Source organism: Orcinus orca, chromosome 19 (assembly GCF_937001465.1).
Source record: "Orcinus orca chromosome 19, mOrcOrc1.1, whole genome shotgun sequence".
Lineage (NCBI taxonomy): Eukaryota > Metazoa > Chordata > Mammalia > Artiodactyla > Delphinidae > Orcinus > Orcinus orca.
The window spans coordinates 19220707-19246716 of NC_064577.1; the positions used below are offsets into that span (position 1 = coordinate 19220707).

The window sequence follows — 26010 nt, forward strand, 5'->3', positions numbered from 1 at the left end:
AGGGCAGCTGGTTCTCCCAGCCTTCAATCTGAGACGATCAGGCTGCAAATAAAAGGAAACCACCAACCATGGCCTAAACACATGAAGATTTGTTTCTCTTTCATCACAAGAAATGCAGAGGACTTTGTTGACCTCAGTTTAGCAGCTCAGTAACGCTAGTCAGGGACTGAGGCTCCACCCTTCCGATTGGCTGTCATCCTCGTGACATTTTGCCTCTCTTAGCTCATGGCTGAAAAATGGCTGCTGCACTCCAGCTATCACATTCATGCTCCAGGCAGGATAAAGGATGAAGGGAGAAGGACATGGCACTACCTCTGTCCCCTGTCATCACAAGAGCAAACACCTTCCTGGTAGCCCTCAGCAGATGTGCACTTCCGTCTCCTTAGACAGAGCTGCGTCACATGGCCAGCCCTACCTGCAAGGGAGGCCCAGAAATCAAGTGCTTAGATAGGCACCTTGCTGCCCCCAAATCAGGATTGGTTAGACGTGGAGAACAGATATTGAGTAGGTAGCTCACAGGTGGAAGGGGCAAAGCCACATCTACTCATCAAGAGGGCAGGTGGGAGGTGCCCTAGTGCTCAAGACCAAGACAGGACTCTTCTCGGAGACACTGGAGGCTGGGGGGCTGGATTCCCTCACTCGGGGTCCATGGCCTCCCAGGACAGACCACCCTCATCTCTCCCGGCCCTGGGGGCTCCACTTTCCTTCCCAAAGGTGGCGGGTGCCAAGGCCCCCCTTGGCCCAGAGCCCATATCGCAGGTGATGAGCAGTGCGGCAGGGGTGGATGTGAGGCAGGTGCTGGGCGGCAGCTTCAGCTGCCCCTGCCGTCTCCTCCAGTGCTGCTGAGCCCTCCGGGCCGCACCGTCACGCTGTGACACACACACGCTGGCACAGTCACGGCACAGTGCTCACGTGTACACGCGGTCCACTTAGGTTGCCGGATCACAGACACGCTCATGCCCACCCAGGACGCACAGAATACGGGGCATCACTGTGCACACACATTCACACACAGGGACGCACACGCAACAGCGTCCACGTACGCACAGATTTGCACACGCGGGCACACAGGGGCACACACAGATACACGAACTACTGGGACGTATGCTCCCTCCGGGCGCATGCTGGGCCTGTTCTGCCTCAGCGCCCGGAGCAGCCAGGCCAGCTCCGTCCCCACAGGTTGTAGGGGAAAGAGGAGGGGACGTTTCTGCCTGAACGTGCCTGCCCCTTGGGAGAGCTGAGCCTCAGGGGCTGCCGTGAGGAGGGGAACCAGGACGGGCAGGGAGGGGGCTGCTGCGGGGACCTGCCCACGGGACGCGGAGCCGGGCAGCGGTCGGTGCCGCGGCTCAGTCCCCCGAGGTGGGGGATACCCCCCAAGGCCAGCCTGTGGGTGCGTGGAGGGGACAGCAGGAGGCCTGCGTGGGTGGGCTGACCTCAGGGTCTGGTGGCTCTGCCTTGGGCCGCTCGTGGCTTCTCAGCACCCTCTCCTCAGCCCTGCTTCCACCACCTGCACACCCAGGCCGACCAGGACCCTGGGGGCGGGTCCACGCTCTGTCCCAGCACCTGTGGCTGCGCCGTCAGGGTGCCATCCTTGTGGTCCCGAGGGCCCAGTGGCTGGGCAAACGATGGACGACCTTGCCCCTCCCCGAGCATTCCCAAGGCCTGCGCTGGGCCTGCCTGGGTGTGAGGGTGGAGCCAGGTCTGTTCTCTGTCCTCCATGAGCAGGGATGACTGTCACCAGGACGCCACCCTCACCGCTCACGCCTCTCCTGGCCCCTCCTCCTGGTGGCTTGGCCCGGGGCCCTCTCCTCAACCAGAACACCTCCCCAAGCTCTGCACCGAGCACTGTCAACCCTGCTCCAGCCTGGCCCGCCCTCCCTCCCTCCCCTGAGCGCCTATCCAACACCTGGTGCTCCCCAAACGTCTCCAGGGGACGCCCCACAAGCCCCCAGGACCTGTGACCACTACCACGCTCACCAACGCCCCACCCAGGCCCCTCATCTCACCCTCACGCTGATCGACCACTTGCACAGCAGGCCCGAGTCCAAAACCTTAGTCACTCACCCCACCTCACTGAGCACCTACTCTGTGCCAGACAGTATCCTGGGTGCTGGGGAGTTGGCAGTGAACACGACAGGTGCTAATCTCCCCACCTGAGGAATGTGGATTTGGGCTGGGAGAGAGCAACAAAGCCACTCGATTACACAGCACCTCAGGTGGCAGGCCCCAGGTGTGGATTTGCGAAGTGCTGAAAGCCACTCAATTACACGGCATCTCAGGTGGCAGCCCCAGGTGTGGACTCGAGAAGTGCTGACGGTGGGAGGAGGTGGTTTTACACGGATGGTCAGGGAAGGCCAGTGGAGATGGTGACATCGGAGCAAGGACTTGAGGGAGAGAGGGAACGAGCCCTGTGCAGATGGGGCAGCGGGAACAGCAAGTGCAAAGGCCCTGAGGCAGGGTGTGCCTGGCCTGTTTGAGAATCAGCGGGGAAGCTGCAGCTGGAGCAGCCTGAGTAGGGGCGACAGGGTAGGAGAAGCACCGTTTTCACTGCTAACTGCCTGGTCCCAGCCGCCATCATTTCTCGCCGGGACCCTTGCTGTCATCTCCGAGTCACCGTCCTCTTGGTCTCCTCTCGCTCCTGTAACCAATTCCCTGCACAGCGGCCAGGGTGATCTTTTGCAAAACACAGATAGGTTGTGTCCCAACGTCCCCATCTCGTGGGATAAGGCCCTGCTCACAGAGAGTGGGGGGCAGATGGAGGAGGTGGCCGACTCGAAGGGACCAGCTGCCCTGAGGCCGAGTGCAGGGCGTGGCGGCAGCCCCAGCTGTCTGGTTCCTGTGAGGTCATCCCCTGCATTCATCTGCCTGATTTCCTCTCTCAGATCTGCTGGAAAAGCCCCGCGGAAACAGCTGGCAGGTGTGTGCAGGCCCAGGGACGGCTGGGCTGTGGGCTGGTGGGGAGGGAGTGGTCAGAATCACCGCAGTAGGAAGGAATGGCCCCCGGCGAACCTCTCAGAAGCAGCTGTGGCCCTCCACCTCCTCTGGCCTGGCACCTATGGGTGGGCTGCAGATGAAACACAGGATGCCCAGCTGTGCTTGAATTTCAGATACACAACGAACGGGTCTTTAGTTGTGGATGTCCAGTGTTTTCATTTGCTAAATGTGGCAGCACCGGCCTCCCAGCTTCCCTGGTCCCCAGCCTCAGCCCCACGTGGTGGCCAGAGAGCCCAGTTAAAACCCCAGTCGCTTCACATCCCCCCTCGCCTCAAAACCCTCCAGGACTCTAAGGCCCTGAGTGATCTGGGCCCGGGGCACTCTCAACCCATCTCCTACCCCAGCGCTGTGCTGGGAAAGTGCTCTCTGAGAAAAAAAAAAGTCAATAAAATGTAAAGCACTGAAAGCCCTAATTTTAGCATTTGCCAATTTCTGTGGCTGATTTCAAGCCCCCAGCACGTCGCTGGGGGCAGAGTTGCACAGGTGTCTCTGGTGTGTCGGCACGAGGCCGTGCAAGCAGGCGCCAGTCCGCCTCTCTGTTCCTCAAGCACATTCTGCCCGGGGCCTGTGCACGTACTGTGCTCTCACTGTGCTGTGGAGGTGCCCGCCCCACATCCGTGCAGGCTTCTTCCGGGACTTTGCTCAGAGATGCTTCCTTGTGCATCTACCATCTACCATAACCCGCCCCCATCACTCTCCAGCCCTTTTCTCTGCTTTATTTTTTTCTTCATAGCACTTACCACTGTCCCAAATTATCACAAACACGCTTCCTTGTGTCCCCACCAGAAAGTCAAGTGCATTAGGGCAAAGAGCTGTGCCTGTCTTGTCTTCCACTTTACTCCAAGCACCTAGCCCAGGGCCTGGTACACAGTACGTGCTCAATAAATACCTGCTGAGCGAGCGGTAACTCTTAGCTCCGCGAGCTTGGTTCCCATGACCTTGGTGCTCATTCTGATGCTTGGTTGGAGCAATTCAATCCACCCCCAGCGTCCCATCAGAGGTGTTCCTTCTTTCTGCCCCGACCCCCTCCTGGCCACACCCCCCCCCCCCCACAGGAGCCGGCTGGACGCAGACAGATTCCAGCCCAGGTCCACTCCCACTCTTGAGCCTCCCTCAGCCTCGGTGAGGCTCTCTCCATCTCTGAGCCTCGTGGTTTTGTCCCCCGTGAGGGAGCATTTAACTTCCACCTCCTGAACTACTGTGGGGACCATAGTGGCTGAATGGATGGGAAAGCACTTTGCAACCTACAGCCCTTAAAATTCAGGAACCCCCATCCACCCCACTATTTCTCAGCATGGAAGACATTTTGTAGTTATTAGAAACATCCCAGAACTATCACAAGTCCTTACAATCAGCTACACATGATGCAAAAGCGTAACTCACTCAGCAACGGCATTTAAAAAAATCACCCATTTTCATCAAGTAGAAAACTGAGGAAGTGACTTTAACAATGCCATCTCCACTTCTCGACCGCCACGTGGAGACACTTACGTGGCTCTGTCTCACCTGGGACGCTTTTTTAAAAAATCATCCTTCCGTGGTCCCTTTCTCACCCTTGGGGACTTCAATCCATTTAAAAATGATGTCATTCTAAATGCTCCTCGCTCTCAGCTGTTACTCTTCCTAGGGAGCTTCTTTTACCATCCCCCGGACCCCCTTCTCCCTTCCCTCAACCACCTGTCTCTCTCCTGGGCACCTGGGAAGGAGTGATGTCCCAGAGGAAAGAACCATCTGTCCAGGACCACAGAGAGTGGCGGGCACATGCCGCCCTGTCCCTCGAGCCTGTCGGGCCACGCCTCTGCCCCCACGAGACCCAAAGATGAGGGATCAGATACCAAGGCCACAAGCGGGCTTTCTTTGCCCTACATGACGTCATCTAAAACTTCACCCAACATGACAAAATTAGGAGATCTCGAGAAAACAGAGATTTCCCAGCTGTGGACGCCAACGCCTACAACAAGCGCTGGGACCTGCTGGTGGGTGTGGCTTCTGGCCCACCAGCAGGCATCCGTGAGCAGGGCTGGGCATCTGATCAGATCAGTGGAGGCCTGTGCCATGTGAGTTGTTCAGTATTGTGAACGCCACCTCACCCTCACCAACTGCCTGGGACTAAGTGTGCCTCATTATCCCCTGGATTATTCCCATGCCTGAACTCTTTCGGCACAGGAGGAAAACAAAAGCTAGATGTGGAGATGCGCCTGTGGAGATCAACAGAAGCCAGCACGGTTCTTCGTGGGAGTGAAGAACGGGCAGCTCAACGCCTATTCTAACTGCGTCTCCCCTTCCTACCTTACCCGAGCTCAAGTTCCCAGACTCCCTTGCGGCTAGAAGAGGCCCTGAGACCCAGTTCTCGCTACTGGGTTGTGTGGGAGGTCCCGTCCCACGCCAGGTCTTGCTGGGGATGCACGGCTTCTCCCCCTGCTCCACTTAGAACATAGCCCTGTACCTGGAGCTGAATCAGCGGTCTTGTTGTGAGGACAAAATCCACATGCTAAGCAGGTGGGGCGGGAAGATGGGGAGAACCCGGGTCCCTGGTGGTGTGGCCAAGCCAGCATCAGTTCCGGGCTGTCTTGATGTTTGAGACAAACGAGCCTTATGTATTTGAGCCCTAATTGGCTTTTCCGTCACACACAGCCTGTCATGCCACATGCCCAACATGTAAACTCCTGGCAAGCTTCACTTATCCGCCTGGCTTTGGCTGACATTGAGTTTATATCCAATGGATTGAAAATGAACGGTTTTTGTTTGTTTGTTTGTTTGTTTTTGGGGTTTTTTTTGGCCGTATGTGGGCCTCTCACTGTTGTGGCCTCTCCCGTTGCGGAGCACAGGCTCTGGACGCACAGGCTTAGCGGTCATGGCTCACGGGCCCAGCTGCTCCGCGGCATGTGGGATCTTCCCGGACCGGGGCACGAACCCGCGTCCCCTGCATCGGCAGGGGGACTCTCAACCACTGCGCCACCAGGGAAGCCCTGAAAATGAACGGTTTTGAAAGACCTACAGTACTTTCCAGAATTTGGCCAACGATTCAACTTGCCTGTCTCCAAGCAAGCTGGACTCCAACTGCATTACTGCCTTCGCCGTGGAGACCATTGCTCCCATTTGCTGAGCCCTGTGAGGTCGAGGTCTTATGATCCCCAGTTTCCTGTAAGCTGAGACGCAGAGAAGTTGAGCCATCAGCCCAAGGTCACACAGCTAGCGAGGGGCAGAGCTTAGATTGGAACCCAGCTCCCCCTGCTGGTTAAACCTTGGAAAAAGCTGCCCCTGGCACTTCCGCCTTGAACTTCAGGGTAAAGGGAGCAAGCCCGCTCCTGGGGCTGATTTGGAGACGTCAGGGATTCCCCCAGTCCTTCAAGTGACTCAGTGGGAAAAGGACAGTCCAGGCCATGCCCTCATCTTCCTAGTGAGACACTGGGGACCGGAGACAGGCAATGACCTGCCCGGGACCACACTGCAAGTTGGGGACAGGCTGGAGACAGAGGCACCCTGCTTGGGCAGCTGCCCCGACCCAGACTGGGTGATTCTGTTGTGCTGCTAGAAGCTGGGGTCCCCTCCTGCCCGACTCTAGAGCCTCAGCCCTGGCCCACAAGGTCCCAGCGCCAGCACCCCCCAAAGTCCTCCGCTCACTTGTTCACTCACTCACACAGTCACTCGACAAGTGCTTACTGAATGGGCGCTCGGGGAGTTTGAGTGTGGTCCAGGAGACCCGGTCAGGCCACAGCCCCCCCATGGTGGAGAACACCCCTGCCCAACGAGGGCTTGTCTGGAGGACAGGATGGTCATCTGGAGCTCTAAGTTCAACAGGAAGGTCAGGCGGAAAGGGTGGAAGGAACAGCACGTGCAAAGACGCCGTGATACACTGAATTATGCCCTTAAAAGGGGTTGGTTTGAAGTTCTGTGAATTCTACCTCAATACAAAGGAGGCACTTGTAACTTTAAAGAAGTTGGGGACTTGCCTTGTGGCGCAGTGGTTAAGAATCTGCCTGCTAATGCAGGGCACACGTGTTCGAGCCCTGGTCTGGGAAGATCCCACATGCCGCGGAGCAACTAAGCCCGTGCGCCACAACTACTGAGCCCATGTGCCGCAACTACTGAAGCCTATGCGCCTAGAGCCCATGCTCCGCAACAAGAGAAGCCACCGCAATGGGAAGCCCGTGCACCGCAACCAAGAGTAGCCCCCGTTTGCTGCAACTAGAGAAAGCCCGCGCACAGCAACGCAGACCCAACACAGCCCAAAATAAATAAATTTATAGAAAAAGAAATAAAGAAAGAAGGTGGTGTATGTGTGCGGGCATCCAGTACCGCAAGGCTGAGGGGTGGGGGATGCAGGCAGCGGCGGGGGGGCCAGAGGGACCCGACAGGCCACAGAGGACCTGGACTTTGTCCCCGGTGACATTCAGCTGTGGGCCTGGCCTGTGCCCCCTTCTGCACCGAGCTCCACTGAGAGCTGTGAGGTGGGTTGGGAAGGAAGACCTAAGAGGTATGTGAGAGGAAGGGACCCCGGTTAGATCGCACAGCCCTGCCGCTACTCCCCGCGGCCCTGGGAAGCCCGGCCTCCCGCCTGCAGGACAAGCAGCACTGCTGTCGCAGGGTTGCTATGACGTGGGTGCCGCAGAGCTCCCTGGGGTGTGCGGTGGCGGAGGGGAGGATGACCGTGGGTGCTGGCGGCGCCGCTGGCCTCTGCTTCTCACCTGAGATGGGGGGCAGGGCGGAGCTAGGGGATCCCCCGCGCCGCAGGGACACCGCTTCCTCTTGCCCAGGCCAGCTCCCCTTTGCCCCAACCTGGGCCTCAGGGCTGTGGTGGGGAGCGGCTGCTGCAGAGGTTAAATGTCCTGGGCTGACAGGGAGCTGCGGGCAGGGGGGACACCCACCCCTCGAGGGCCGGGAGTCCAGGCTCTCCTAAGACTGGCAGTCCAGACTTGGGTTCAAGTAACGGGCAGCTGTGCAGGGCAGAGATGGTGGCAGGTGGCAGGGGGCCTGCGCGAGGGTGGAACCAAGCTAACGGCAGCGTACTAGGAGCCCAGCTGCCTTAGTCAGTAGCCAGCCAACCCTGTCTCAAGAGAAATGCAAACAGAGCTGGACACACACCTATAATGAGTGTCTGGGCAGGAAAAGGGAGGAAACCTCCCCCGGGGCAGATTGGGATCAAGGGATCGAGGGATGGGGAGAGGAGATCACGATCAGTGGGGGACAGAGAGCAGACATCAGCACTCTGGGACCAGGGCTCAGCTGCGACGCCTCATTCCCCAGGGTGCAGGGCCCAGGCCGGCAAACACCCACCACAGGGAGGGCCCAGCCACGCGGCCTTGGCAGGCCGGCATCTCTCTGGACAGCTGGTACCTCTGCGAGGGGGCCCTCATCTCCCAAGAGGGGGTACTCACAGGTGCCAACTGCTTTGGCAGGTGGGTGCAGCGGCCAGGAAGGTGATGGAGAGGGGCCCCAGGAGGGGGCGCCCAGCCTCTTCACCCCCCGCTTTCCACAGCTGCCCCAGTCCCACTTCAGCGTGACCCTGGGCCCACACTGACTGGCGCTGGACGCTTGTGAGAGCAAGTCCAGCGTGGAGGAGCTGCTCCTGTCCCCAGGAGGGCCTGGGGGCCTGGTCCTGGCCCGGCTGGCAAGGCCACCACCTCTCAGCAGTGCTGTTCAGCCTGTCCCTCTGGCTACCCGGTCCTGGCGTTTTTTTCCAGGGGCAGCCCTGTTGGGCGGAGGGGTTTGATCCTGTCTTCGCTAAGGACGGGAGCAGACGCCTGAGATAGCTGAGGGTGGGCCGGGCAGAGAGTTGGGTTGGAGCTGGGGCCCTGCACAGCCGGAAATGCCCGGAGTCCCTGAGCCCCGAGCACAGCCCAGCTCTGGCCTGCTGCTGGCTGGCACGTGGACACGGGCCTCGGGGCAGAGGGTGGCACTGGCACCTGCTACACCCGCCCGGGTCAGCTTCCAGACCCACCCAGCCTGGAGGGCAGCCCTGGGCCCTCTCCCCGCCCCCTCCCTTGGGCCGCAGTGTGTCCCCAGTTTCACTGGGTGTGGCCCTGGGGAGACGGTGAGAGTCCAACGGATGACACGATGGAGCTGCGCTGAGAGGGACTTGGGGGTCCACTAAGAGAGGACGGGGAGAACTGGATGCCCAGGAGGGCAGGAAGTTTTGCGGCTGGACTGGTGCCAACCTGCTGAGGGTCCCCTCCCGCCCCACCTCGCAGACCTCTATATCCCGCCCCCAGAGCTGTGCAGCATCGCGCTGAGGCTGCCGCACGCCAGCACCAGCCGAGACGCCTCCCGCCTCCAGGCTGACTGTCCTGACCCGAAGGCCAGCCTGCCCAAGGGCGCCCAGTGAGCCAGACCCCACGCCAGCCCACCCCACCCGGCGGTGCGGGTTCCAGCCTGGCCCTGCACAGGCCCCGAGAGGTGCCCCACCCGTCCCCACGGTCCCTCCTAAGGCCACTAGGCCTGGTCACCTCTCACACTCCCGGGGGGCCACTGATCCGCACCCTGATGGCCATCCCAGAGACCCCGCCCCCTGGGGAGACTCCCCCTTTAGGTTCTGTGCGGACGTGGGGCAGCCTTGGACATGGCCAGGTCTGCGGTTACAGGGAGCCCCTGGTTATTTGATAATAGCAAGCGTTTTGTTGAAAACTGTCCTTTGTGTAATACTGTGCCACAAGGAGGAAAGAGCTGGGCGAGAGTGGTAGCATCTGTGAAGACGCATTGTACCTGGGAGGGTGTGAGGGGTGGGGGACGGGATACGGCCAAGGCCTGGGGGAGGCCAACCCCCACCTGAGCCCCTGGCCCACCCACCCGGCCTCAGCCTCTCTTGTCAGAGGTGTGAACACTGGCTGCCCAAGCCCCCTCCCCTGTCAAGTATCTTTGCTCACCTGAGGCCGGTGGGGCGACGGTCGGTGGGCCCGGGCTGGCTGTGACTCCTCCTTCCCTCTCCCGCACAGGTGTCTCGTGGGACCCCCCTGGTCTGCTCCCAAGCTGGCAGCTGGTTGCTGCAGGGTGTGATGACCCGGGGGCCCTGCTGGGTGCGCAGCCTCCTTGAAGTCTTCACACCTGTCCACCCCTTCATTTTCTGGATCCGGGGTAAGGTCTCCAACGCCACCTTTGACACCCCAGCCAAGAGGCACCCTTGGCGCTGGGCCAGGGCCAGGCAATGAAGCAGTGAGGGTCGCGAGCCCGCGGAGTCCTGGGTTTGAATCCCGGCTCAGCTCCTTACCAGCTGCTGTGACTGTGTCCCAGTCACCTCGCCTCTGAATCTGCTTCCTCTTTTGTGCAACAGAGACTTACTCAATTATTCATCCACTCCACAGGCTGCCACCAGTGCTCACTTGTGCCAGGCAACCGGGACACGGGGTGGGCGCGGCCCCTGTCCTCACGGCGTCTGTGGGTCGGGAGAGAGGAGCATTGGCCGGAGCTGTGACAGTAATAAATGTGCAAATGCGAACCGTGCTCAGAGCTAAGAGCAGGCGGACGACCCGCTCCGGCGGCCAGGCAGTGACGTCCTGAGGCCAGTGTCCTGGCGGGGCCGCGCTCGGGCTCGGCCCTCAGCGACTGGGGGTGCTCGGGCGGCCGGGGGCGGCCCCTCCGCAGCCTGTTTCCCGCCCCACGCGGAGGAGCGCCGGCGCGTGTTTAAGGATTCTCCAGGTCCCTCCCAGGTTTGTCTAATAAACTTTTGGGAGGCGAGGGTCTCAGAAGGCCCGAGGGAGCATCCGTTGACCCCACTCAGGCAGCTGCTGGTCCCACGCGGACTCTCGGAACCGGGGCCGGACCCCGACTGTCGGGGGCCTCGCTCTTGAGCCCCACTTGCGGTGGTCGTCGCCTCCGGCTCAAGACCTCCCACGGGCCTGGTGGGGCCGGGTCTGAGTGGACACACACTTCCCGTGGGGTAACCTGAACCAGGGATGTGCTGGGTCCCGCACCAACAGACACAATATAGCCGCGGAGTTCGCGCCGACGTTCCCCGCGAAGCCCCGCCTCCCGCCGCGCCGCCGCACGCATGCGCTCGCTTTTCCGAAGATTCCCGCTTCCCAGAAACTTGTCCCGCGCGCCACGCCGTCCGTCTCCAGGGCAACCCGGCTCCTCCTAGCAACCGCGCAGCCCTGCTATGGCGGCCGCGGGTCCCAGCGTCTTCCTGCTCATGGTCAACGGGCAGGTGGAGAGCGCCCAGGTGAGCGGCCGTGGACTCCGCGGGGCCGCACGTCCCCCCAGGGCCGAGCCTCGCCGGAGGGAGCCAGCGTGTGAGAGGCTTGGTGCGAGGTCGCGCGAACCCTGCGCCCCATGTGCGGTGTGGAAACAGGCCTGGGGGGGTTGAGCGAGGCCGAGGCCACAGTCGGCCGAGCCCGCGTGGAGTCACGGGCAGGGGCCTCCACCCCACGCGACCCGCGCGGGTCCGTGCGCAGCGAGGCCCCGCGCCCTCGACTCTCAGGCGCTCGGGAGCGGGTTGGAAGGGAGGTGATCTGCTTGATCTGATGCAGCGATGGTGGCGGCTGCCCCGGTCGGGGCGGGGGGCGGGGGCGGTGTCTGTTGGACGGAAGGGGACGCTACCCTCCAGTCCCCAGCACGTCCTACGAACCATTTGTTATTTCTGTGTATAAGACATAGTACATGCCAGCCTCCATGCCCAGCCCCGCTCAGTCAATCCTCACAACAACCTGTGAAGTAGGTATTACTGGCACCCTCATTTTACAGATGGGAAAACTTGCCCAAAAGCAGTGGCAGAACTGGAATTTGAAACCTGGTCTGATGTCAGAGCTTTGCTGGACTTGCCCTTCCAGGCTGTTTTTAAAATATTATGAGTATATTGTGAGGACTAACTGAGATGGTTTAGGTAAAGCTCTGCTGGGGCCTCTTAGTGGGCATCTCCCGCCTTCCTGTTTCATCAGGGACGCTGCCCCAGTCTCCCACTCTGTCCACCTCCCCCTTGACCCAGTGCCCAAGACCCGCTTCCCCTCTTCTGCTCTGTCCCACCAGGGGCCTCAGCTGGGCTGGGTCACATGTGTCTGTGCTCTCAGCAGCCCCCTCATCCCCACTTTTCCTCCCCCTCTGCTCGGGGCCCCTCCTCTAGCAGGCCAAGCATATGTTGCTCTGTGTGTCCTAACAGCACCCTGCCTTCTCAGACCTTTCACTTCAGCACCATTTCCTTAGAGCTGCTCCTGTGCCTGCCCCTGTGCCAGGTGCTGGGGACACAGAAAGCTCGCACACCTGTCCCTTGTTCACAGTCTAATGGGGTTGAGAGAAATAAACAGTCAGTGCTGTGATGGAGGGAAGCACCAGGGGCTGCGGGAGCTAGGAAGTGGCCCCCCAGGACGGCCCGGAAGTTAGGGCAGGCTCCCTGAAGGATCAGTTTTGAAGGGTGAGCAGGAGAACTCCAGGTGAAGGAATGGGAAGGGTATGTCATACAGAAGGCAGAGCCTGAGCAAAGGCCCAGGGGCAGTAGCGGCCCTGGACTCGCCCACATCTTGGGCCCCAGACCCTCCGCTGAATGCCACGTCCACACCCCCTGCTGTCTCTCGGCCCCCGCCCCCCCCTCACCAGGTGCCTCACGTTCGGAGTTACTGGTGGCCGCACCTGCCTGGCCAGCAGTCGGTCTCAGCGTGAGTCCCTGTGAGCAGAAGCTGTGTATGCTTATCTCCACAGTTTCCTGAGTATGACGATCTCTACTGCAAGTACTGTTTCGTGTATGGCCAGGACTGGGCCCCCACGGCGGTAAGCTGGGCCCTTTGGCCTCCCAGACTCACGGCCTTCGTGACTGGGGGGGGGGGGTCTCTGAAGGCTCCATCACACCCGTTACCCTCCCAGTTCAGAACTGGTTGAGAGGTGGACGCTGAGTTCAGGGGGACCCGCATGCAAGTCTGTTCCTGGTGAAGCTGGGGCAGAGAATGCAGCGCCGCGGTGCTCCCTGACCCACCCCCGAGGCCGTGCTCGCTCGCGCGCCCTGTCCTGGGAGCTGGCGCGTGGCAGCAAGTAGGGATGTTTGGGCAGCGCGGGTGGGCAGGTCCTTTCACTGCACTGCCGGTCTCCTCAGCCTGTGGGGAGACTCTGGAACCCTCCTTCCAAGAGTCCCCGAGGAATGGTCTGTCTCCACCAGGAGGGGGACGATGGTGCCTCTTCAGCCCGCACCACGTTACTGCCTGCGCGGCACTGGGGCGACCCTCACGGCTGCTCGGAGCCCGGTCCCTCCCCTGTGCAGCTGAGACCACAGCGCTTGTCCTCCAGGCGCCCGCTAGGCGATAGGTGCCGAGTCTCTTGGTGATGGGGACGCAGTGGTGAACAGAGCCAGGGAAGCCCCGGTCTTGCTGGGTGCACGTGTTGAGGGGGAGACAGACACGGGGCAGTAAACACTCCAGGCTGTTGGCTGGTGACACGCTGGGGGAAAGCAGAGGCAAGAAAGGGAGGGATGAGAGGCCAGAAAAGGCCTCATGGAGACGGCAGCCGAGCACAGAGCTGAAGGAGGTGAGGGGACAAGCCGCGTGGAAGGCTGTGGAAAGAACTAGGCAGGCAGAAGGTGCGGAGTGTGCAAAGGCCCTGAGGCGGGGGGTGTGCCTGGCATGTTTGACCTGGGAGGTGGGGGGCCAGTGAAATGGGGACAGAGAAGGGACCACATCACAGCCAGCCGAGCCACTGGTGACTTGACAGAAACACTTTGGTAGAGTGGGGGCCAGAGGTCAGATTGGGGTGGGTTCAGGGATGCAAAGTGAGAAGGAATTGGAGCTGGTGAGTGTCGACATGTCTGTTAAGAAGCTTGGCTGGGAACAAAGGGGTGGGGGGGCGTAGGGCCAAGGGGCGTTGCTTTGTAACCAAGAAAGTGACACGCACACACGTGCCGATGGTGACAGGGGAGAGGGCGACACCGTCCCCTCAGTGAGGCTGAGGCGCAGGTGGAGCTCGGGCACCGGGGGAGGGCTGGGGCCTCGAGGTTCCAGGCCCTCATGGATGAAAACCCTCAAAGACCTGGGAGCCCCTCCATTACGTCTCAGGTCCCTTCGTTTGGCAGAAGATGGTGAAGGAAACAGCTCTCCCAGCTGCTGCCCAGGGAGGGGAGGGGCGTGGAACTGGGACATTGGCCGTCACTGTCGTCCTTGCAGGGGCTGGAGGAGGGCATCTCACAGATCACATCCAAGAGCCAGGATGCGCGGCGCGCGCTGGTGTGGAACTTCCCCATCGACGTCACCTTTAAGAGCACCAACCCCTACGGCTGTGAGTCCACGGGCCTCGTCCTGCCCCCGTGTCCACACATGGACCTTCCCTGCCCATCCCCTGGGCCCTCGACCAGCCTTGTCACGTGCTCTCAGCCACCTGGCAGTTTCCCCCTCCTCCCCGCCCCCTTCCTGCTCATCTGTGTGCATTTGACCTTCCTGAGGTTCTGACAGAGCCGGTGAGGCCCGGCCTGAAGCCTTGGGTGGCGCCTGCCTGCAAAGGGCAGAGCCTGGCTCAGTAGTCTGGCCAGGAGGCCTGCCCTGACAGCTCTCCCCTGTCCGTCACAGCTGTGCTTCTGCAGACCCGAGCGCCCTGCTCCTCCTGCAAGTCCCTGCCCTTCTCTCTGCCCGGGGGCCCTGGCCCTCATCCTACCTCTCTCTGACCTTCCCAAAGCCCTCCTCACCTGCAGTGTTTGCTTTCTACCTTACCTGGCAGTTACCAGTCACTCTCCCTTAATAAGCGCCAACTGTGTGCAAAGCCTGGGGTTCGCTCCACAGGGGCCGTGAATACTCTCCCTATGTGGGCTTGGCCAGGCTTTGTAACCCTATCTGGTAGGTAGATTCTTCTCCACGTCTAGGAAACTGAGACTCAAAAAAGTGACATCATTTGCCTTCAGCTTTACCTTGAGTAGCTGAGCATGGATTTGATTTCAGGTCCATCTGATTTCACGGTCCAGGCCTTATGCTGCGTGTGGCGGGGACTCAGGCTTACCGGGCACAGAGGGTCTGGAGCAGAGACTGCCTGGCTGTCCTCCTGGGCGGGGACTGCCATCCTGTTGTCATCATCCATGAGAAACTTCCATAGGCTTCCTGGAACAGGGCACTAGATAAAGGACCAATCTCCTCCTGCTGACGACGGCTAGGAAAGGTGAATAAAATATTAAAAAGCAAAACCAGAAAACAAACTACTTGAAGGCATCAGACAGGTAGCAAAGTCATGGCACTTTAGGAGGCCAAGACCCAGGAAAAAAGCAGAGCTCCAGAGACACCCCCAGCCACAGCTCCCCTGGGAGTATTTGCTGATTCCAGCAGAGGTGATCGAGATGCTGACCGAGACTTTTGTCGGCCGCTCTGGGCTGGGGACCCAGGAGCCAGGAAGATCCTGCCACCTCAGAGCTCTGAGAGAACAGCCCGCCCTGGCCTGCGGCCCGGCTGCCCTCCTCCCCGCCCTGGACGTGGTGCCAAACATCCACAGACTGCGCCTCACAGGACCCCAGAAGGGTGATCTGTCGTGAGCAAGGAGGGCTTAATCCAGAATAAGAAGTTCGTGCAACATCTAAAGTCAACCAGTGAGACTCACTATGTTAAAGAGAAAGTTGCCATCACCCCCAGCGATGGAGAAGACGTGATAAAATTCAACACGCATCCATGACAGACCTGTAGCCAGCCAGGAGTAGAGGGAAGCTTCCTTAATCTGATAAAGGCTATCCACAAAACTCAGCAGACATCACTTATTTTAGTGAGATGTTGAAAGATCTCTCTGTCAGATCAGGATGCTTGTCATGACCACCAACATTGTACAATTCAAAGGTATAAGAATTAGAATCATGTCACCTGTCATTATTCACAGGTGACGTGATTATGTAGCATTTCCAAAATAACCTACAGTAAATTATTATTAAGGGGGCATGACTGCCAAATATAAGATCAGTATACAAAAATCAGTTGCAGGCTTCCCTGGTGGCGCAGTGGTTAAGAATCCGCCTGCCAACGCGGGGGACACAGGTTCAATCCCCGGTCCGAGAAGATCCCACATGCCGCGAAGCAGCTAAGCCCATGCACCACTACTACTGAGCGTGCGCTCTAGAGCCGGCGAGCCACAATGACTGAGCCCACGTGCTGCAACTACTGAAGCCCGCACGCCTAGAGCCCGTGCTCCGCAACAAGAGAAGCCCGCATGCAACAACGAAGACCCAACGCAGCCAAAAATAAATAAGTAAATAAATTTATTTAAAAAATCAGTTGCTTTCTGTATAAAAATAGAATGTGTTTTCTATTCTGTATAAAAAGTAGAAATTGATATTTTAAAAATAAATTCTTTCCAGTAATATCAAACATAACCTGTTCTACCAGCTATCAAGCTGTGATTCTAAAGCACAATCACGAGAGCAGTTTTGGCACCAGGACAGACAGATCTGTAGGGAGCCCAGGGCAGAACTGAACATGTGCAGCTGATTCATGACAAAGGGGCAGAGCAGGAGGGGAAGGGGGTCTTGAGAAGTGGTCCTGGGGCAGCTGGATACAAGCAGGAAGAAAAGTGCAGCCTGATCCCTGCTTTGTATCAGGCACACAAAGTCCATCCCAGATGGATACACGCACGGAAACGTGAAGAGCACGATGATACGGCTTAAGGAGGATTCCACGCAGGCGGGAACCGTGGCACCAGAATGAGGACTCCTCACAGGAGCAGATCTGCGGGTTCCACTGTTAAACTTAGGGCTTCTAGTGACCCAAAGACATCATTACGGGTGAAAAGAGACCATCCAGTTGTAAACTGGGCAGGAGGCTCGAGCAAGGCACCGCCCAAAAGGACGTCCGAGTGACCAAGAAACAGGACGAGGTCTCAACTTCATTTTAGGAAGAACAGTTACAATTAGGAAAATGCAAATTAAAGCCAAAGTGAGCGGCCATGATTCAGGACCAGAACAGCCCAGTTAGGAAGCTTGAGGACGCCAAGCTCTGGTGCGGTGCCCCCAGGGAAGCAGCTCGAGTGAATGCGCGGCCTGGGCAGACACGGGTGCGCGTGTGACGAGAGGTCGCGCTGTCCCAAGAAGGAGACGCAGCCCGGGCGTCCATGGCCGCCAGACAGGACCGAGTTCTCCTGCCCTGGAGACGTGACTCGGTTTGCATGCGTCTCATAAACACCGAATCCAAGAAGCTGGATGCAGGAATCTACGTACCATACGATTCCACTCATACAAAGTTCACAACCTGGGCAAAACCAAAGGACCACGTGTGGGATGCATTCTTTGGCGGTGAAACCTTACGGAAAAGGAGTGATGACCTTTGAGGCGGTGACGGGGAGGGAACAGACGTCCCCCAGCACCGGGGAGCACTTCCTCTGCGTCAGGCCCGAGCCCGGGCGTCTGGAGGACGAGGAAACAGGCTGTCCGGTGGCCGCGGGTCCAAGCTGGGCAGGCCGGCCAGCTCTGGGCCTCCCCGCCTCCCGAGGATGTACCCCAGGGAGCAGTGGGAACTGGCAGTGCTTGAGAGGAAGGGGGTGCGGGGCCTCCCTGAGCCACACGCAGACACCCCCGGGTCCCTGTGCACTCCCTGGGCCTGTCCAGTGGCAGGACCGGGGCAGCACGGGGCCCAGCCAGCAGGCTCTGCTCTCCCACCTCCCTGCAGGCCCACACCTGGGGGCTCCCGGGCCCGCCGCCCTGCTCTCCACCCTGCACCTCCCCTGGGCTTGCCCGCAGGCTGACCCCTGCCTTGTCGTTCGCAAGGGCCGCAGATCGTGCTTAGCGTGTATGGGCCGGACATGTTCGGGAACGACGTGGTCCGAGGCTACGGGGCGGTGCACGTGCCCTTCTCACCCGGACGGTAGGTCCTCCTTCCGACCTGGTCCCTCGCCGGGCCACGCGAGGCTCACCCCGGGGCATGCTTCACCTTGAGGCGGGGAGTGCGAGGGTCCCTGGCGTGGGGGCGTGGCCCACACCTGGGAGGGGGTGTCCTGGGGCATCGAGAGGGGCGGGCCCAGCCAGAGTTCCAGGGCAGCTGGGGTCGGAGTTCAGACACTCATTCCCTCGCTGCTGGCCTGAGGACACACGTGTCAGACACGTGTGACGACGGACCTGCCCTCGCAGGCCCCCCCGAGTAGTGGGCACAGATGGAGAGACACAGCTCTCTCTTGTCAAGCATGGTGACAGGGTACAGGCACCGTGTTCCAGGCGCGGGGTGGGTGGCCAGGGTCAGCCGACCCTAAGGGGTGAGGACTCCATCAGAGCAGGTGGATGGAGGAGGCCCAGCAGGCGAACCTGAGGGGTGTTGAGATGGGAAGTGCAGGGTGCGAGGGGAAGGGGGACGGGGGATGGGTGACCACAGCCGGGTGCGGCCCAGGGGACTGTCAGGGGCTTCCTGGAGGATGGCAGCGCGCTGGGATATTTGGAGAAGGACAAGGGCCCTGTGAGGGGCACAGTTGAGCCAGGGTTGGTTTGTAGCCCTCAGCATCCTCTCGACCCTTCAAAAGAAACAAGGCTCTCAGAGGACGCAGCCCTGGGGCGGGGCTCCGGCTCCGACTTGGCCACCCCTCGCTGGAGGCTCAGAAGGCTCCGCCACCTTTCCGTGGCTCAGCACAGCTGTCTGTGAAAACGTTTGTTTCAGGCACAAAAAGACCATCCCCATGTTTGTCCCAGAATCTGTGTCTAAACTGCAGAAGTTTACCAGGTGAGTCTCCTGCACACCCATCCCCCCAGCCACTCCTGGCCTCAGCGGTCGGGTGGAGGGCTGTCACATCCCCCGCTGCCATGTCGTGCTGGATGGCTTCACACAAGGGCCCTCTGCCAGGAGGTGACAGCTGAGCAGGGACTAGAGCAGAGGGCGGGGCCGGCGGGGTTCGGGGCGCAGGGAGCAGCTCGGTCTCGAGGAGGTAGTGACCTTGGTGGGGCAGCCAGTGGGGCCTGCACACGGGCCTGCAGGGAGACCAAGCCCGAGGCGTCTGGCCCCTTCCCTCATCCGAGTAGGAGCTGGAGGGCTGGCTGGGCCTGGCTGACCGACTCGGGTTGGGTCAGCTCAGCTCCCCGGTGGTGGGCCAGGCCCAGGGGAACGTGTAGCACCGCCTGGGCCCCCTGGCCGGCACCCTGCTCGGGGGAGGATGCTTCCTGGGCTCTGAGGCGCCTGCTGCCCTTGGGAGCCCTCCAGAAGCCACCGTGATGGGAAGGGCCAGGGTCGGCTGGAGGTGACAGCACCACCCCGGTGTCCACACTGCTCCACGCCCCACAGCTCCGAGGGAGGGCTGCGGGCCCCCGTGTGAGGCCTCCCTGGGGAGGGGGGGTCCTTGCTGGGAAAGCCCTCACTGCCGGCCAGGCGGCAGCAGGGGGTCGTCTCCCGCCCTTCGGAGGGGCTCTTGCCTGGGCTGGGCCGTGTGTGCTTGGGTTACGGAAATGGGGGAAGGCAGCTGGATGGACAGTCGTCCCAGATGAGGGGTCCGTGTTCCAGCAGCCCCTTCTCTCATCCCCTCTGCTGGGCCTCCGCCTCCGGCGTCCTTCCTCGGCCTGCTGGCTGCCTGCTTCCCTGCGGCCACTTCCTGTAGCCGCCGCAGCCAGTTACCACGGACTTGGTGGCTTAAAACCACAGAAATTAACTTTCTCACAGTGGGACCTAGTCTCTTTGGGGCCATCACGCAGATCCTCCAATCTGCTCTTCACACGGCAGAAAGGGTTCCCTGAGACACCGCTGCACGAGCTACTCAGGCACATCTCCGCCTCAAGGCGCCCGCAGGGCCCCTGCAGCAGCGTCCAGGCTGGCGGGGCCCTTGGGGGCTGCTTCCCCGGGCTGGTCCTCAGCGCAGCCTGGGGGCAGGTGCCGCGTAGCCCTGCTCCTCCGATGGGGAAACCGAGGTGCAGGGAGGGGGCGAGGCTCCCCTCCATGACCCCCTGTGCCCCCCCTGCCCCCTCCCTGCTCCCCTCCCGCCCCCTGCCCTCCCCACCCCCGTGCCCCCTCCCGCCCCCTCCCTGCCCCCCCCCCGCCCCGAGCCCCTCACTGGCTCACTGCGTGTCCGCGGCCTGCTCTGAGGTGCGGAGAACCTTCTGCCTGGGTGGGAGGCTCAGATGTCAAGAGGTTAATGCTTTACGGCTGGAGCCCCATGGGGTAGGGGACCATTATCACGTCCCCATTAAGGTGAGAACACCGGTGCTCAGAAATGGAAGTGACATCCTGGGTCCTGCTCTGTTCAGAGGACAGTGGAGAGCCCAGATCTGGCTCCTCTGCCCACCCCAGGGCTGGTTGTTGGGCTCTGGGTTGGGGCCCTCCTTCCCCAGGAGGATGGGGAATCACACTGTCCCAGGGCCCCGCCTTCCCCACCTCGGCTGCTGTCACCTTTCTGGGATTTCTGTCTGGGTTCAGGCTGTCTCCTATCTTCCCAGCTGGTTCATGGGACGGCGGCCCGAGTACACAGACCCCAAGGTGGTGGCTCAAGGGGAAGGCCGGGAAGGTAAAACTTGACCCCCCATCCCCCGGGCAGGTGGGACCAGGTGGGCCCCCCGCAGTCAGATGGCTGGATGCCAGGGACCCGCCAGCACACAGATGCGGGGGCAGAGCCCAGCCCGGAGGGGTTGCCACGTCCGTCCGTCCCCCGTCCCCACCGCAGCCCCTTCTCCCGGTGAGGGGCGTGGGCCCAGCTAACGCTGCCCTTCTGTCCTCAGTGACCCGCGTCCGCTCCCAGGGCTTCGTCACTCTCCTCTTCAACGTGGTGACCAAGGACATGAGGAAGCTGGGCTATGACACCGGGCCTCCGGACACACAGGGGGTCTCAGGGCCCAGCACACCCCAGGGCCTCTCCCGGTGAAGGCATCGGCCCCCTGGGACGGCCCAGCGACCCACCTGCCTGACGTGCGTCGGGGGTGGCCGGTGTTTGTGTAATAAAGTGTTACCTTTTCACAGAGCCCAGGCTGGGGCAGCTCCTCTCCCCGCAGCAACTGCCCTGGGAGCAGGGCCCCGGGGCTGGCGCGGGCCTTGGGGGGCACAGCCCGGGGTGGAAGCTGTGCCAGGACAGAAGCCAGCAGCCGAGCCTGGGCTCAGCCTGATCCCGGGCCCACGGCTGGGCGGCCCTCACACTTCGACACGCTCGTCCCTAAAACCAGCGTGTTGTCCACCAGACAGGCGAGCCGGGCAGAACCTCCCTTGGATGGAGAGGCCCGTGGCAGCCCAGAGGACGGGCTGCAAGCTTCCCCAAGGTGGGCAGCGCCACGGCGGGGGAGCCCCGCCTGCCCTCGGCCCCCCCGGGCCACCTGACCCCCCACGGGCCGCTTCCGGGGAGCCCTCTGGCCAGAACACCGGGCTTGCTCAGGGTTCTCCCCTCAGCAGGATTTGAGGGGAGCCCCGCAGCCTGAAGAGCCCACCTTAGCCACCACCCACTGCCCGGCTGTCACGGGGACCTGCCTTTGTCCCAGTTCCCCCATAAACTCAGGGCCCCCAGCTCACTGCGCGCTCTGGAACCGTCCGCCAATCCCCAGCATCCTGACCCTCTTTACGTGGAACCTTCCCTCCCCGCTCTGGCCCCGCTGCTCCGCAGAAGCATCTCCTGCGTCCCCGTCCCAGCTCCCTCGACGCCCCAGCCGTCAGACCACACCACGTCCACCACAGACTCCACCACCTGTCTGCTCGTCCAGTGGCCCCGGCACGTCACCAACCACACGGACAGCCCTTCCCGAGACATGGCCTCTTCCTCAGCCCCCTCCCTCTCCCTTGTAATGATCTTGGCCTGTGCCCCCGGCAGCCCCCAGCCCCCTCCTTCCCCTACGCTCAGGCTCACACAGGCACCGAGACCGGGTCGGTGGCCTTGTGAACCGCAGGCCAAGCTGGACTCCAGGCAGGAACCAGCTCCCAAGCGCGCCTCTCCCGATGCCTCCAGATTGATAAGGGTGGGGGCGGGGGAAGGACACAGCCAGAAACCGCGTCGTGATACAAATGATAAATTATATTTATACAGTAAATAAGTATCAACAGTCAACACAAGTTCCAAACCGGCCACCCGCCCCTGGGACTGAGAAAACGGCTGGGCAACACCCCTACCACGGTGCCCGGCAGGAGGGAGCTTGATGGCATGTGTCCCACACGCGTGGCAGCACCAGTGGCTTCATGATCAGTGCAACGGGCAACACGGACGAGGCGCCTGGGGGTGGGCCTGAGCCGGGAGCTGGGCGGGAGTCTGCCTGGGCCTGGGTGGGCCACTGGCTGTGACATCGGGGCCTTAAAGTCCCATCGGGAAGGGCCCCTCACTCTCACGAGGAATCATGACCCCAGTAGCGTGGTCCTGTGCCCTGTGAGGGGGTCGGCCCCTACCTCCCGGGGGAGCACCTTGCCCCGAGCCCCGCCCTGCCCCACCCTCCCCCAGGCTGCTGGGAGAGGCCGGAAGGGCCGTCGTGGATGACTCTGGAGCCCATGGTCCAGCCCCAGGTGTCGGGCTGGGCAGGAGCTCTGGGCCGGGGGTAGCCCCAGGCAGGAGCACAGGTGAGCTCTTCTACATGGCAACAGGAGTGGCCTGAGCAGGCAGTTCTGAGTCAGCCTCCCGTGCCCAGCGCCAAGGGTCAGAGCTCCTGGAACCAGAGAGGGGGGAGGGGCCCCATCCCCCCAGGAGAGAGACCCTCAGCTGTCAGCTGCCCTTGGTGCTAGAGGTGAGACGTCCGCCACGTAGAGTGAGACTGAGGTGCCCGCCAGGCCGGCTGACCAAACAGACAGGACTCGGGGGGAAATGGCCCTGCTCTGGGGAGAAGCAAGTCTCTTCTGGTCTTTCATTTGTGACTTACCTAATACTTTTTTATAGTGGTGGGCGGGGTGAGGAAAGCAGGGGAGAGGGAGGTAAGATTAGTGCACGTTCGCTAAAAATCTCTTCTGGGTGAGAATGATTTTTTTTCCTCTGCCAAGTAAGAGATGATTACTTCTACGTTGCAACGGGTGTCTGGAGGGCGGGTGCGTAGGTCGGGGCCAGCCCTGGGCCCTCCCCCTGTCAGCCTGGGCTGCCCCCGACATGCCGCCCCCGCCGCTGTCCCCACCTCTACCCTGAGTGTGGAGTAAGATAGAGGGGGTCACAGACACAGGGTTCCAGAAGCCTCTCCTTCCCACGTTCCCACTGTAAACGAAGTCTTGTTAACTGCGTGCCTTCAGTCACAGAAAGGAGTTAGCTGATAAAACCTGGTGAGTCACATTCATATGTTAGATTTTTTTTGTCTTTAACTTTCTTCACGTTGCTTCATCAGTAAGAAAAATAGCCTCTCTCTTAGGATCTAGCCAAAAAGGCTGAAAGTCAACGGTTTGGTAATCCACCAGGAAAAGGAGTTAAAGGGAAAGGCAACTGGAGGCTACGATTTTTTGTTACTGTTGTAGTTTTCTTTTCCTTTTAAATAAACATCTTTTATGCATAATCAAATTCCCATATGTTTTCCTATAAAGAATTTGCTTTAGTTTTTCCATAAGGCATTTTTTGTCTCTTCCTATTTAAATTTTCTTACAGAGTTAAAACCATAAATAAGAGGATTTACACCACTAACGTGACGCGGCCAATATCTTAACCCAGCCAGACCTGGCAAATTCTATCAAAACTAGACAGTTAAATAAGAACGACGTTATAAAAATATTAGCCAAAAAAGACTATTCGATAATTCTGCAAACAAATATGAAACTGTACTAAACAAAATCTGTGCAAACGTGTACAAGCATGGAGCACGTGGCAGGGTTACGCTCAGGTTAGTTTAAAGCTTGCTCTAGTGGGTTTAAGTCAAGAGTTGTTCCACGGTGGTGGCGTTTACTTTGAACTCACACACGAGTCAAAGAAAAGTAAAATACGCACAACCGCGTCCCCCAAAGGTCAGTGTCTGAGGGAGCCCGCACTCCACCCCGTCCACGCCCGGGGGGGCGCCAGGGCTGGGGGTGGGGGCCAGGTCCTGGGCAGGGGGGCTCCCAGAAGCCCGGGGCTGAGGCTGGGCCAGCACTGAGCACTGCCGCCTCCTCACCCAAGGCCCCCGAGGGCTGGCGGATCTCCACGGGGGCCGGGCCTGCGGCCAGGCTGGGTCAGGGGTCCTCCCGCCCGACACAGGCTCGGGGACCCACGTGCCGCGTGATGACGCCTCAATAAGCCCGCCACCTCTCGACCCTCAGGCTGAGGGCCAGGGCCGCAAAGACACCCTCTGCACACCCACCCCACTCTCAGACCCCATTCCACAGGCGAGAGCCCCTGCCTGGCGTCCTCGGCACGGATGCTCTGCGGCGGGTCCCGGGGGGGGGACACTAGAGGAGGAACGGGTTGGTTGTGCCGGTGGCCTGAGCTGCTGATGGGGGGACGCCCAGGCTGCCCACCATGTTCACCGCAGCGGGGCCCAGCGGTGGCAGGGAGGAGCCGCCAGCCCCCAGGGCTGGGTGGGAGGCTGCGGACGTCACGGAGGCCACAGCCACGGGCTCCACAGCCGGGCCGGGCCCGAAGGACGTGCTGCTCCCCAGCACCGGGCTCCCCCGCAGCTGGTTCAGCGTCAGCGGCTGCGGCTGGTTCACCTGGAAGGGGTTGACCGGGGCTGAGGCCGCGGTGGCACCTGGAGAGAGAGCGGGCAGGGCGGCCGCGGTCAGAGCTGCAGCATGCCTGGGCCTGGACGACCCCGGCACAGCGGCCACCGGGGCAGCCCGCCCGCCCTTCTGGGCCTGGTGTTGGGACTGGGAGACTCAGGCCGTGAGGAGCCCAGCGAGGGGTCAGGCTCGCGGGGCCCAGCTCCTCCTCCGGGCTGGCACCCCGGGCGCCCTCCCTCGTTCTCTCAGCCAGCCAGCCAGCCAGCCAAGCTCTCCGACCAGAGGGAGAGGGGAGAGGAGAGAGGTGCGGGGAGAGAGGGGAGCCACGGGGGAGGCGGGAAGCGCAGGGCGGCCTGCACCTGGGGACCCTGGCATAATAAAGGCTCTGAGAAGTCCTGCAGTCTAGAAGCAGATGCAGCTCCGTCCTGCCCAGTGTTTCCCGAATTCCTCTCATACCAGAAAACCTTCCCCTCATTCAGCAGAAACATCTACTGATACCCTGGCCAAAAACCACGGGCGCTGCTGGCACTGAGTCTCCAACTCGGCCCAGCCCCTGCTCACAAAGGCTGCCAGGAAGGCAACCCCAGGTCACCAGAGGAGATGCCGCCTGCTCTTCACGAGGGCACCCCAACGCTCTTGCATCAGTCGCTCCTCAGAGCCCTGGGAAGAGGGCTGTGCAGATCAGATCACCCTGGCTAGAGATGAGCAGACTAGACTACAGAGTAGGACCAGAAAGGGGCAGAGCCAGGAGGATGGCCCTGGAGGGCCAGGGGGCTGCCAGAGCCTCCTGCATCTTGGCTGTAGCCCCCAGGCCCTGACCGGCCCCCCATGGCCTGGCAGTGGAGCTCCTGCAGGGGCCCTCGGGGCAGACCCCTGGCTGTCGGCCAGCTCTGCCCTGGAGCCACCCCCGCTGGTGGCAACCACGTTCCCTACCCACCTCAGGAGCGCACGGCCGGGCAGGACCCAGGCATCACACACACACCGCTTCTGCCAGAGGGTCCCCGACCTCAGCCTGCCAAGTCCTCAGGTCTGAGGCCAAACACCTTGAAGGTGACCTGTTCCTGCCCTTGGGGAGCCCAAGGCCTTTCTGGGAAAACTCTGGGGAAGGGCGGGAGCTTCCTCAAGAAGAGGGTTGCCCAGACTGAGAAGCGAAGGGGGGATCCGAATCCCCAGCCCCGGAGAAGAGGAGGGAGACGTCCCGGCAGAGGGAACAGGACGTGTAGCAGGGCGCAGAGAGCAGCCCACGCAGCTGAGGGGCTAAGCAGACAGGGGGCTGGTGTGGGCGGGGGGCAGAGAGCGGCCCACGCAGCTGAGGGGCTGAGCAGACAGGGGGCTGGGGTGGGTGGGGGGCAGAGAGCGGCCCACGCAGCTGAGGGGCTGAGCGCACAGGGGGCTGGCGTGGGCGGGAGGCAGAGAGCGGCCCACGCAGCTGAGGGGCTGAGCAGACAGGGGGCTGGGGTGGGTGGGGGGCAGAGAGCGGCCCACGCAGCTGAGGGGCTGAGCGCACAGGGGGCTGGCGTGGGCGGGAGGCAGAGAGCGGCCCACGCAGCTGAGGGGCTGAGCGCACAGGGGGCTGGCGTGGGCGGGGGGCAGAGAGCAGCCCACGCAGCTGAGGGGCTAA

General features: G+C 61.2%; 2 protein-coding genes across 21 annotated transcripts in view; one reads left to right on the forward strand and one right to left on the reverse strand.

The window, feature by feature from the left end:
* The first annotated feature begins 11010 nt into the window (after positions 1 to 11010).
* Positions 11011 to 20778, forward strand: B9D1 (B9 domain containing 1). 9 transcript variants are annotated; one of them, XR_007473491.1, is made up of 9 exons: positions 11054 to 11149; positions 11671 to 11784; positions 12619 to 12687; positions 14067 to 14178; positions 17624 to 17720; positions 18501 to 18563; positions 19491 to 20015; positions 20261 to 20328; positions 20540 to 20609. XR_007473491.1 is itself a non-coding variant. In XM_049702007.1 (8 exons), the coding sequence occupies exons 1-8, from the start codon at positions 11087 to 11089 to the stop codon at positions 20680 to 20682; spliced, it is 729 nt and encodes a 242-aa protein (XP_049557964.1). In that variant the 5' UTR covers positions 11054 to 11086; the 3' UTR covers positions 20683 to 20778. The 9 variants fall into 9 exon arrangements, 8 of the variants coding, with proteins under 8 accessions (XP_004266849.1, XP_049557964.1, XP_049557967.1 ...); XM_049702007.1 differs by lacking the exon at positions 19491 to 20015 and having other exon boundaries at positions 20540 to 20778; XM_004266801.3 differs by lacking the exons at positions 11671 to 11784; positions 19491 to 20015 and having other exon boundaries at positions 11011 to 11149; positions 20540 to 20778.
* Positions 20779 to 21792: 1014 nt separating this feature from the next.
* EPN2 (epsin 2) overlaps positions 21793 to 26010 on the reverse strand; it is a 77599-nt gene continuing 73381 nt past the window's right edge. For all 12 annotated transcript variants that reach the window (XM_049701988.1, XM_049701986.1, XM_049701987.1 and 9 more), the window contains one exon: positions 21793 to 24418. In XM_049701988.1, the coding sequence (XP_049557945.1) occupies positions 24120 to 24418 (299 nt within the window). In that variant the 3' untranslated portion in view covers positions 21793 to 24119. The remainder of the gene's footprint in view (positions 24419 to 26010) is intronic.